Source organism: Protopterus annectens, chromosome 12.part0, assembly GCF_019279795.1.
Source record: "Protopterus annectens isolate FY-2018-M chromosome 12.part0, PAN1.0, whole genome shotgun sequence".
NCBI lineage: Eukaryota > Metazoa > Chordata > Ceratodontiformes > Protopteridae > Protopterus > Protopterus annectens.
The window spans coordinates 140,562,074-140,574,951 of record NC_056746.1 but is presented as its reverse complement, the minus strand read 5'-3'; the positions used below and the strand labels follow the sequence as shown (position 1 = coordinate 140,574,951).

The following is a 12,878-nucleotide window of genomic DNA, read 5'->3' as shown; positions in this document are numbered from 1 at the left end:
CGACCTAAAGTTCTTGTCCTGGAAATCTTTGTTTTTGGCAGCTATCACGTCAGCCAGACAAGTTTCAGAGCTGCAGGCATTGTGTATCAAAAGGCCCTATCTGGTCTTCCATAAAGACAGAGTATCACTCCAGACGAACCCATCCTTCACGCCCAAAGTTGTTTCTGATTTTTTCATTAACCAGACCATTGACCTACCAGTGTTCTTTCTAAATTTTTTCCAATAAAAAAGAGTACTGCTTACATTCCTTAGATGTGCACAGGCAGATGTGATTCTACCTAGACAGGACCAAACCTATGTGTAAGTCTGATCAGCTTTTCATTTCCTTTTCTGGGCCTAGAATGGGAAGTCCTGTTTCCAAGGTTACGTTATTGAAATGGCTAAGGGACTGCATACGTTTTATCTATTCTCTCACAAAAGAACCTATGCCTAAGATTAAAGCCCATTCCACAAGATTTATGGCAACATCTATAGTCTTCCATTCCAGGGCATCCATGGATGACATTTACACAGCAGCCCTTGGGCTAAACCTCATACTTTTATCAATCATTACAAATTGGATTTGGTCTCCAGAGGGAGAGCTGCCTTTGGCTCAATGGTACTCAGGAATGTTCTTCCATAAGGGCCACCCATGGACCTCAAGGTAGCTCGGAATTCTTTCCCATCAGTGATGAATGGAAAGAAGATTAACATCAGCTAAAAAAGTTATGTCTTACCATAACATTCCATCTGTGTTGTTGATCTTTTTTCATTCATCATATCCCACCCTCCTTCCCCCACCAAAGGCTCCTGGGGGATGCTTTGGGTCCAAGTGAATGTCCTAAGGTATTTGCGCAGATGTGGCCTCAGCTTTACTTCTTTATGTCTAGCAAACTCAATCTGAGGCAACAGGGAGAAGGGCATTCTGGGTAGAAGCTTCACTCAAGAGTTTTTAGCTGGTGCAAACTTGGTAAAAGGCTGACTCTGTTCTGAGGACTCGGAACCAAACCCATCAGTGATGAAAGATCAACAGCAGAGATGGAACGTTATGATAACACATAACTTATTTTTTTTTACTCTGTCATAGTTTAAAAAATCAGTATCAGACAATTTAGAAACTGCAGATCTCTTGGTCTACATTGCACTGTTTACATACTCTTTTGACTATATGAACAAAACTATCAAAGTGATCCCCTCTGCAAATTGTTGAAGAAATTTACTGACCTTTATTGCTTCTTCAGTTCAGTTATTCCCTTCCCCATTACCTCCATGACCCTGATGAAGGGTCAGAGTTTGTCTCTCATGCTGACGCTGCTTCTCCTTTTCTTCAGCCTCCAAATGTCACAGTCTCTTATCTCCAAATGCTACAGTCTCTCATTTTTTTTATTCTCCAAATGTTTGGCTTCTAGTTCATGCTGACGCTGCTTCTTCTTTTCTTCAACCTCCAGTTCAAGTCTCTTTAACTCCAGATGGATTTTTTAAGTAGTCTGTGGAAAAGGTGAACTGTCCTGTTTCTGAAGACTGGACATCCCCAACACCAGACTGGTTGTCGTCCTGGAAACTAGTCTGCCCTGCAACTGCAATTAAAGCTGAAATCATTTCCTCTTAGTCTGGTTAGCATGCAACAGTCCTTTGGCTTCTTACACCTTGGCCAACTGGTTCTTTGTCAGCTTACCATAATCCTCTACAGACATCTTCGCCTGCTTTCCCTGACTAAACTAAACTAACAAAAGTAAATAAAACTGTTTTGACAATGAAACTCTAAATGTTTACCATGTGGCTGTTGCAAGCACACACATCTTCAATGACGACTGTCCACAGGCTACTGAAGTCCATTTAATATCCAAAAGCTCTGCCACCAGTATGTGGTCAGTAATCAAGGACCCTCGATCCTTACCACTGACATCAGTGAGAGAATGTCACTAAAATGCAGGAATAGATTTACACAGTATTTTCAAATGCAGCTCTCTGCATCAAACATAGTTTCCACCAAGAGCACACAGGGGAACACACTTCACTGGGACTGGACTCTCTTTTGGAGCACTGTGTCCCAGTTCCAAGTAGCTGACACTCCCACACCCGAGTGTTTGATTTTCTCACACACACACACACCTCTCTCACTCTCTCACTCACTCACTCACTCACTCCTGGGAAAGGCCGGTACAGATTTACTAGCTGTACCCCTTCTGCCCAGGCTATAAGGTAACCTCACTGCCACCAGTCAACCACTGTCAGGCTCTTGCCAAAATATTTAATTATACTGAGTAAAATCAATACTAACATAAATGGTAGAGTGTAACAAAAGCAGCCAGGCTTTTGGAGTGTCTAAGGCATCACTGAAATAAGCAGAGGTACTCTCAAGATGTTAAAAGTATTTTCTAAAAGACCAGCCACAATGAAAGGTATAAAAATATTTAATAGTTTTTGTTGTTGTTGTTGTCTTTCGGTTTTTCCCGGTTAGGGGTCGCCACAGCGGAACTCTGGTCCGCTAATGATTGGCAGTAGATTTTTACATGCTGAGTTGCCAGCCCTGATGCACAACTTTCAACGAAGGTACACCCATTCACGCATGTCTCCACACAGAAGACGCTCTAGCTGAGAATCAAACAAGACGTCTTACTGTGAGGCGAAAACGCTACCACAGCACCACCACCGCAGCTATAAAAATATTTAATAATAAATAATAAAATAGAAAATAAACCGCAGCTATAAAAATATTTAATAATAAATAATAAAATAGAAAATATGAGAATACTAAATATCAAAGTACAGTAAACATCACAGTTTTAGTCACAGGAAAAATAAAAATAACACAATTGGACAGATTCAAACTGATGCAGGAAAAACAATACTTAACTAATCTCACCGTGTTTCCTGACTGTCTAAAGAATAACTGTTTCCTAGTTAACTTGATACAGCAAGGCAATGTTAGATGCTGGGGTTTTTACTTCCACAAGGGAAGGTGATGAGCTTCCAACTACTGAACTAAACTGATCTGCTTGTGATAACGGTCATAGATTTTTATAAAAGGTTTCAAAGTAGACAAAACAAGCTGCTGTGTGAGTTCCATCCTCTCAGTGCTGGTTATAGAGTGACATCACATTTGATCACCTGACTCTAGTACAGTATACACACATCTCTTGCAGTATTTGAAAATTATAGAACAATTTCAAAAACTTCTACTTTTCCACTCCAGAATTCTTTGTTTAAACATTTAATAAGTTATAATAACATTGTTGATACATTTTTAACACAATCCTGTGTACAAGTCAGTGCAAGTCAAATGACACGATTATTTATAAAACTGTAGCCAGCTATGCACTGCCCTATTCTCCCTGACATAGATAGCAAGACTCGCATCATCACATTGGTAGCCACTAAAATCGAGCTAGCAAAACAGAGCTCTTCTGTTCAGCCACAAAACAGAGAGTCTAGGGTACTGGACAGATTTGGAAAGCAAGTTTTTCCTCGGTGGCTTTCCCCTTGAGGTCTACCTACCTGGCACATTTCACAAGACCACAGGGAGATTTGACTAAGGAACTATCAGATTGTCTCTCTGAGTCATGTCTGCAGATGATTTCAAAAGATTGTAGTCTCAACTGGCCACTCTTTTGTCAATTTCAATCACTTGCATGAGGTTGATCTGTTATGCAGCTGAAGGCACCTCACAAGCTGCTAGTTTAGGCATCACCATAAGGAGACATGCCTGGATGCAACTGTGTAACTTTGCGGAGGCTTTCAAGATGTCTTTTATCAATGCTCCCTTTAATGGTACATCTTTATTTGGTTCATCGGTAAAAGAAACACTTACTTGCAATGAAGAAGAGAAGACTGTCTGCCATGGGAATCAGGTTTTCTACCCCTCAATGAACCTTTTCTAGGAATCAAAGAGGAGGAAAGAAAATGTGTTTCTGCAAATCTCAGGGACCTTTCCAAGATCTACATGGGGACAACTCCAGAGGAATTTCCAATGGTAGACGTTGCCCTAGAAGCAGAGGAGGCCTGCAAAATCAGGGTTTCAGTGATTCCTTTTTGGACAGACCCTTCCAGTGCTCCTGAAGTGCTGCTTGACTGTCCACCACTGGAGGTAGCTGGGGGACTATTGTCCTTGCACCCAGACACCTGGACATATATAACAGAAGATTCATGGGTACTAAGAATAATAAGCTAAGTATAATATCCAGAGGTTATTCTGTTTCATTTTTCCAACTGTCTATCTGCAAAAGAAATAAACTTCCCTATGTTCCTCTCAGTCAGAGGAAGTCAGCAGCACAAGAAATTCAAAAACTGCTAGACAAGAGAGTCATCCAAGAGGTCCCACCAGACCAAATAGGATTCAGAACTTGTGCGTCTTTTTAATGTCCAAAAGTTCCAAATGGTCATGGTACAGTCCATTCTGATGATTGAATGTGCTACATAGATCTTTAGAATGCATATTGTCGCATCAAAATAGAAAGGCATTACAAAAGACATTTGTGCTTTTGGCTGGGAGATGCTCATTGCCAATTCAGAGCCCTGCTCTTTGGACTCACCACAGCCCCCAGGGTGTTTTACCAAATGTAGGACAGTGGTGACAGCTCACCTGAGACTGAAAGAATTCAGAGTGTTTCCATATCTAGACCACTGGCTTCTCACCACTCCCGCCATGCAGCTCTTTCAACATTATTGGGGCTGTTTGGCCCAGATTTGTCAATCACTGGATATAACAATCAGTTATGCCAAAGCAAAGTTGACACCATTTCAGAGCCTGGACTTTATTGGTGCACATCTGGACACAGCAACGCAAATTACATTCTTACCAACTCATCGCATATACACGCTCAGATCTCAGATTCATCACATTCTTTCCCATCCATCTCTTCCAGCCATATTCATTCTTCAAGCAATGGGATCTACAGCAGCAGCATTACTTCCCTTAGCACAATACTATATGCATGTTCTTCAATGGACTCTAGCTGTTCAATGGGCTATTCTTTAACAACCCCCCTCCTTTCCAGTCAAGCTTGCATGGATTTGCAAACACCACATCCATTGGTGGATCTGGTCAGATGACATTTATCTAGGTCGACGCTTTGTTCTACCACCACCATTGGCCATGGTGACTATAGATGCCTCCCAGGTGTGGTGGTCCAAGGCACGTGCCCCCCCCAAAAGACCAATTCACATATCAATGTACTCAAGATGAGAGCAGTCCTTTTAGCATTGCAGGCATTTCAAGATGCTCTTCCTCTAGGGACTGTTGCGATTCAGACTGACATGTCTTTTGTTTAGTATATCAACAAAGGAGGAACCCGATCTTACCCTCTTTGCAGAGAGGCTATGGGAGTGTGACGGTGGGTGATCTCCACAAACCACTTTGTAGTTGCATCGCACATCCTGGGGAAAACCAGCGTGTTAACAGACAAATTAAGCAGGTCCATTCTGGTGCCTCATGAGTAGTCTGTCAATATGTGACTGAAGGGATTTTCCATAATTGGGGCCACCCTTGCTCTGACCTCTTTGCAGCCCCCCACAACAACAAGTCCAGCAGGTATGTTTGCCCTGATCCCCCCCCCCTCAGGGGAGTCACCAAGAGGTGCTCTAGTTCACATTTGGCCATCTTGGCTCCTTTATGCGTATCCTCCATTCCTTTAATTCCCAAATTACTACAGAAAGCACCTCAGTTGAAGAGCTCAGTCATACTCATTGCTCTCTACTGGCCTTGACAGTTATGGTTCCCCTTCCTTTGGTCTCACCATTATTTCCTCCATGGATACTGGACCCAACTCCAGATCTCCCGTCGCACCTCTCAGGGGTGAGGCATCCCAATATCCAGGCTCTCAAACTGACACCATGTTTTCTCCACTTGTCAGAGAGCCCAGCCTTTCTTCACCAGTACACACCATTATATTATCTTTGCAAAAAGATTCCACCAAGAAAGTTTACAAGAGCAAGTGGAAAAGATTTTCCCTTTGGGCATTGAAAAATGATGTTGACCCCTTTTCTGCCCCAATTACTGCTGTTCTTGATTTTTTGGCTGTCCTTTTTAAAGAAAGAACTATTTTTTCTACAATTAAACTGCAATTGGCAGACATTTCAAACTTTCATACAGGAGACAGAAATTATTCTTTGGCCACTTCCAAATTATGTAAAGCATTATTAAAAGGATTTTGCTTCTTAGTCCACTAATAAAGGATCCCTCACCTCCCAAGGGAATATGACTGTTGTGCTGTAAGGTCTAACTCAAAAAACCCTTTGAACCTTCAGCAAAAAAATTATCAAAGATTTCTTTCATGGAAAACGGCCTTCTTAGTAGCTATCGCTTCTGCAAAAAGAATTTCTAAACTCCAGGCTCTTTCATGAAAGACTCACTACATTATCTTCCATAAAGATAGGGTTACTTTACGAACAAATCCTTCTTTTTTTTTTTTTTTTTTAGCTAAAGTGGCTTCTAAGTCTAACATTAACCAATCTATTCATTTACCAGTTTTCCTTCCAAATTTTTCAAACAAAGGAGAATACATGCTACATCTCCTAGATGTGCACAGACAGTTATGTTTTTATCTATACAGACAAAGCAAATCAGAAAATCAGATTGGCTATTTGTTTCCTACTCACCAAAAAGAATGAGTTATCCAGTTTTGAAAGTTACATTAGTAAAATGGATTACAAATTGCATTTCTTTGATCTATTCTCAACAAGCCATCTCCCTACCAAGACCACCTAAAGCCAACTCAACTAGATCCATGGGCACTTCATCTGCTTTTTGGTTAAGAGCCTCTATTGATGATATTTGTGCAGCATCCATTTGGTCCTACGCTCATACCTCTGTTACTCATTACAGATCAGATCTAATATCCAGAAGCAGAGCTGCCTTTAGCTCAGCAGTTCTCCAGAATATCCTTCCATGAGGGCTATCCAAGATTGATGAAGCTGGGGGGACTCTGCTTCCATTCATTGAGGAAGAATGAAAAGGACAACATCCGATTTAAAAGTTATGTACTCACCACAGCTGGGCATCTCTGTTGTCTGTTTTCATTCTTCAACTTCCCTTCATCCCTTTCTGAAATCTTCTGGAGGAACCTGTTGGACTATTTTTTGGAATTTATAGTTCCAGGTTTGAGCCCTATTCTTTCAGTTGTTCCTTTCTGTATCTAATTAATGAGGATTTTATGGCATCAAACTCGATCTGAAGTATTGTGGATGGACTAGGGCATTATGGGTAGAAGGAGCTCATGAGTTGAATCCAAAGTCTGTAGTATTCGGCCGTGTGGGATCTGAGGATTGGCTCCATAACCCATTGTTGAGGAAGAATGAAAATGGATAGCACAGATGCCCAGTTATGGTGAGCACATAACTTAATTTTTATGGTACATTGACATTTGTAGGTGTTGATATAGGTGCTTCTTAGGTACTTTCTAAGGTATATTTGATATAGATAACTTATTTTTACTGTTTCGTAGTGATATGTTCACAGGCTGCATGTAAAAGTGGAATACATCACCTTGTTGTTCAGTAATCATGTTTCTTATATGACTGCCTCTCTTTGTGTGTTGTTCTTAAGTTTCTTTGTCTCCCAGATTGAAACCTGTACTGCTTATATTTGTACCCAAATGTTATGATTTACTTTTGCTGCAAACTTCCTAACGAAGATAATACAGTTGTATATAAGAATACCTTCCATAACAGCATATGACTGTAACAAAAAGTCCCCCCCCCCCCCCCACGGTCAGTCCCCTTTGTTGCGAATATGTGCTTAGAGCTTTCCATATTAATCAAGGAAGTTTATTTGGCAGGGGTTTCCAAGTCATTGCTTTGGTAGGAATATATCATTTAATATGATACTTACGACACTTATAATTTTGCTCATATAATTTTTCAGCTGCAGTTATGTACACCTCATTGTGTTGCTTGTGCGTTAGGATGCGAGTTGTCTGCAACCTATTCCATGATCCTTATAATTCTATTTATGATGGGTTTCAGTCAGAATACTGTTGAAGGTTATAGAATGTAGGCCTACATTGTGCAATTCTTTCAGACTTTATTTTCTGCATGATGCCTAATGTCTAATGATGACATATACTTTTATTTATACTAAAGTCATGACAACGAACTACAGAATATTCTGTTTTGCTAGATTTAAGGAACATTTCCCTTTATTTAAGATTTTTGTTTGGTAAACTCCATGGCATAAGATGTTTCCCTTTAAGACCTTAGATTTTCTTTCTTTCTTTACATAAGTTGCATTTTAGACTAGATTAGTGCCCATTTTGGCACAATTTTACTTTGCCTGCATTACTACTATACTTATTTTATGAGAAAGGAAATTAGGGCGCAGTGCAAAATCTGTTTTAGACTGCAACTACTTTGGTTTCATTTTTTTATCATTTGGAGTGCACCCATAAAGTATTTCATTCGTTGTCTTCAGTGTCTTCCTGCTACCTGTTTTTTGGCATTTGTTGATACATTTCCTTTAGCATTAGTACATATGAAGAGGACAGACAGCATTGTGTTATACCTTTGTTGTTGGATCATAGGGAAGGAAGGCTCTGTTTTTTGGAACTTTTGGATGGGGTAGACAATAATATGGTGAGTAAAATCAAATTGTAATGATTTACTGCTGCAATAACCTCCTCTTGAAGATCTGTTACTGTAAATATAATTGCCGACAACTGTACTTCATCTGTATATGTTTTTTTGCTTATATCTTTTGTTGTCCTTACAGAATAATGGTCCTCGACAAAGGAGAGATTGCAGAGTTTGATTCTCCAGCAGCCCTGCTTTCCCAAAAAGGACTTTTTTACAGAATGGCTAAAGACTCTGGTCTGGCATAGTACAGTGGATTTTGTTTCCTGTTAACAGTAAAATGTGCTAAATATATTGGGAAGAAATATTTAAAATACATGAAGAGAAATGTGCTTCTTTTTATAATCAGAATTTTCATATTGAGTTGTGAATGCCCGTTGTAACTGCCAAGTCCCAGGTTTTGTTGATACAAAAAGACATTGTCAGGACTGCTGATTAGTTTCCCAATCTGTTTCATTTCTGCCATGCCATTCTCTACAAGTAACCTGATGCAACAGACATCGTCTTGCCTAGAACACTAGATGCTCTTATAGGCTCATTGTCTGCTGCCATTTTAACGGCCTTATGTTACATTACCTCTGCCTCTCAACTACCAAAGCATTTATGTCTAAAAACAAAGCACTAGTTGTCATCATTTTTGTCTGTGGAAGTGACAGATGTCATTGCAGTGCTGACAATGACAGAGACACATAGCAAGTAAACAAATCCACAGTACTGTAGTATAGAAAATGTTAATGTTGAGGTGTTATTTATTTATTTATTTTGAACTAATCCATCTGTTACATGTGAGTTTCTGCTGAAATTCTAAGGACTGCAACTGTGAACCTCAGAAGAATGAAACTGTGCCTGCAAACAGGGGAAATATATAGCAAGTCCAAGGCTGCAGTATCATGGAGCACTCACCCTGCTCTTAGTCATCTCAGAGTTAGTATATCTAACCATTGGAGCTGTGTGGAATACAGCCCTCCACATCAGGGGTGGTGAAAAGCCCCTTCAGCAATCAGTATATTTCTTGTATAACAGCAGTTTATTTTCTGAAGTTGCAAGACTCGTAATTGTGGGTCTTTTGAGTTCTGATAATATTTAAGTATCACTTTCAGAGTGATGTATGTGACCACTCCCTACTTCTTCTAATGGACAATTGCCTTCCCGTTTGTAGAACTGAAAAACGTGCTACTGGGGGGAACTTGTAAATATACTCAAGCCCACCTGTTAGTGTGCCATAGTCCATTTCTGCAGAACAGCATCTGCCTGTTTTAATTCCCTTATGGTCAATCTCTTTCTCTTGTTCATATTACGTTTCATTGTCAGTGTAGCTTTACATTTAATTGTCTTGTACTTGTCTAGTTTTGAAAAATATTTATTGCTTAAGATTCAGCATTTTTACTTCCACAAATGGTGTGACCACTGCTGTCTTGTGGGGGTTGGCACAGGCAGCAGTTAATTTCTGGTTTAATTTACTCCCCCTGCCCTTTATGTTGTAGTTGGGAAATACAGACTGTAAAGATTAATGTGGAGCTTTCCAAGTGGTTCCATTTGTCTCACAAATTATAATTTTTGTACTTTAAAATGTATAAAAATTCCATGGTCTTCAGAGCTGTACTTATGATAGAAAAATTGTATGATCTGAGTAAATGTTTAAAGCAAAAGCATTTTACAGACCTTTTTTAGGTTAAAAGATTACAGTTACACAGCTGGCATCTAGTGAGTGAAGTCCGGGTGCATTTGGTGACATTTTTACACACACAAAATAGATAAATAACTTTGTAATGAATTCTCATCTGTCCATTGTTTTACTACAGGTGCTCAACTTTCATCCACACTGGAAATCTAAAATGGTAGGGCACTTTATGCATTGTTAAAAACTGCAGTGTGGGAGATGTCCTAGTTCACATGTCTAAATAACTATTGGCTTTAGAACTGTGAATATGTAATGTCAGCTATTAGTACTTTTATAGGATTGCAAAAGAAAAAAAAAGTTTATTTGTAAGGTGACAGCACAGCATAAGTAATTTAATAACAACAAATGTACCACCACTATCAAATCACCAGTAAATCTAACAAAGTGGTAGAGACAGACAAGCTCCTGCAGTATATAGAACGAGACTGTAAAAGAGCGTGCACACTGTTTATTCATGTTAATAAACGGTGTGTGTGCTCTTTTATGGTCTCGTTCTTCTGTATACTGCAGGAGCTTGTCTGTGTCTACCACTTTGTTGGATTTACTGGTGATTTAATAACAGCTTATTAAAATTGAGAGAATGAGAATGCTGGGTCCTCGCAAGTTTGATGGTCAGCATTTTGGAAATGTGTTTTGCAGGCCCTGCACTCTGTCACGGCTTTGCCTCAGTGCTCCGTGCCTCTGTATATATCAACTTGGGTAAGTGTTCAGTCATTGAATGGGCTAAACATTGAACAGCTAACCATCGAACGCTAATCAGCGAATGATTATTCATCGAACATTCACTTCATCAAACCTGTGAGACGGGGAAAATAACTAGTTGGCCAGCACTTCATTGTCTCACACATGGCTGTATTTCAAGTACACCAAGGTGGGGGGGGCTTCACCCCCCACCCCCTAACTATATATATACAACTCCAAGACTGCACTACAGTGGGGAAAAGGGTTTGAAATGCTCCCATATGTGAGACGAAGCGGTGTTGGACAACTAGTTACTTTCTCTTAGCCATTCGATGACTAAACATAGACCCTGTCAGCTCTAGGGTCACTGTTTCTTGGTGCAAGGGACAAAATACAATTCTAAAAAGACAAGCTTTTCAAATTTCGAGGAGTCAAAATCCTCATCCTAGACGTTTTAAGGGGGATACAGAGGTGTAATCAGTGAGGCATTAAATGATGGTGCTGTGATATCACAATCTGGAAAAGTACTTGAAAGTTTCAGGAGTGTTTGCTGAGAGCTGACGGGCAGACCCCCGTTAACAGGTTCCACTTGTGCCTCATTATTCTCCCTGAGCTATTGTACATGTACATACCATTAGCATAATCCCCATTATCCCTGATCATTTATATGAAATTTGTAACCCTGAGCTATTGTACATGTACATACCATTAGCATAATCTCCATTATCCCTGATCGTTTATATGAAATTTGTAACCCTGAGCTATTGTACATGTACATACCATTAGCATAATCCCCATTATCCCTGATCGTTTATATGAAATTTGTAACCCTGAGCTATTGTACATGTACATACCATTAGCATAATCCCCATTATCCCTGATCGTTTATATGAAATTTGTAACCCTGAGCTATTGTACATGTACATACCATTAGCATAATCCCCATTATCCCTGATCGTTTATATGAAATTTGTAATGTGTTTTGTAGCTGAAGTGTGTTTGCTAAATTTTGTTTAATGAGCAAAATTGTTGGAAGTTGCTCTTTGGCCTCAAAAAGTGCTGCTGACTTTCTAATTTGTGTTTGAAGGTGATGCATCCCTTCAGAAAACTTGTTAGATGCCATTTTTGAAACATGCTAATAAAACTATACAATGAAGTTATAGGGTTATTTATCCTTATTATTTTGGATTTATACCATTTTAATGCGTAAACTTATTTTCAAATGTAAGAGAGATTCACATGTTTATCACATTTTTTTATTAGGTTTCAAACAGTTGTGCAGCCACAGATGCTGAAAGTATTGTTACAGTTGAATCTGAGAAAATGCTCTGTGAACCAGAATTTTTTTTCTGCTTTACCAGAAGTTTTTTTTTTTTATATAGAAGTTGAACTATAAGAATGTTACATGTATAACATTTCATGCCTTATTTATGTGCATTAAAAATGTTTGGTGATCCTTTTTTTTAAATTGACAATGTTATATATATTCTACATTTTGTATATCTGTAAATAGTTGAAGAAATTGCTGAAAAAACAGCAAGTGTATATTGAGTACAGTTTGTTTAGCAATAGATAGATTTGCTACTTGGTAAAAAAAAATGAAGCAATAAATATTATTGTATTTGAGTTGAGTTTTTGAGGGTTTGTTTTTTAAATGCATCTTAAATGTGCTGTGTTTCCAGACATCAGATAATGTTAGGTAAGTAAGTTCCATGGAGCTGTCAACTCATAACAGTAAATACTGACTTGTAGAACCTCTTCCACAAATCCTGTTTTTTTCTGATGATGTAGAAATGACTGAAATCCAGTGATAAAAATGTGCATGCGGTCCTCTTTTTTGGTTTAACATCGTATCGTTAATTCATGTACCAATTTAAATTTCAATGGTGATAGCTTACATTTCTGAATTATGTGGTCATCTAGGTCACAGTCCTTGCACCATAAATCTGGACCCATGTACTATTACTTGAAG

General features: G+C 39.1%; 1 protein-coding gene across 2 annotated transcripts in view; it reads left to right on the top strand.

Annotated features, from left to right (window-relative positions):
• ABCC1 (ATP binding cassette subfamily C member 1) overlaps positions 1 to 12,532 on the top strand; it is a 1,301,041-nt gene extending 1,288,509 nt beyond the window's left edge. For both annotated transcript variants that reach the window (XM_044089159.1, XM_044089158.1), the window contains exon 31: positions 8,684 to 12,532. In XM_044089159.1, the coding sequence (XP_043945094.1) occupies positions 8,684 to 8,792 (109 nt within the window). In that variant the 3' untranslated portion in view covers positions 8,793 to 12,532. The remainder of the gene's footprint in view (positions 1 to 8,683) is intronic.
• The last annotated feature ends 346 nt before the right edge of the window (positions 12,533 to 12,878 follow it).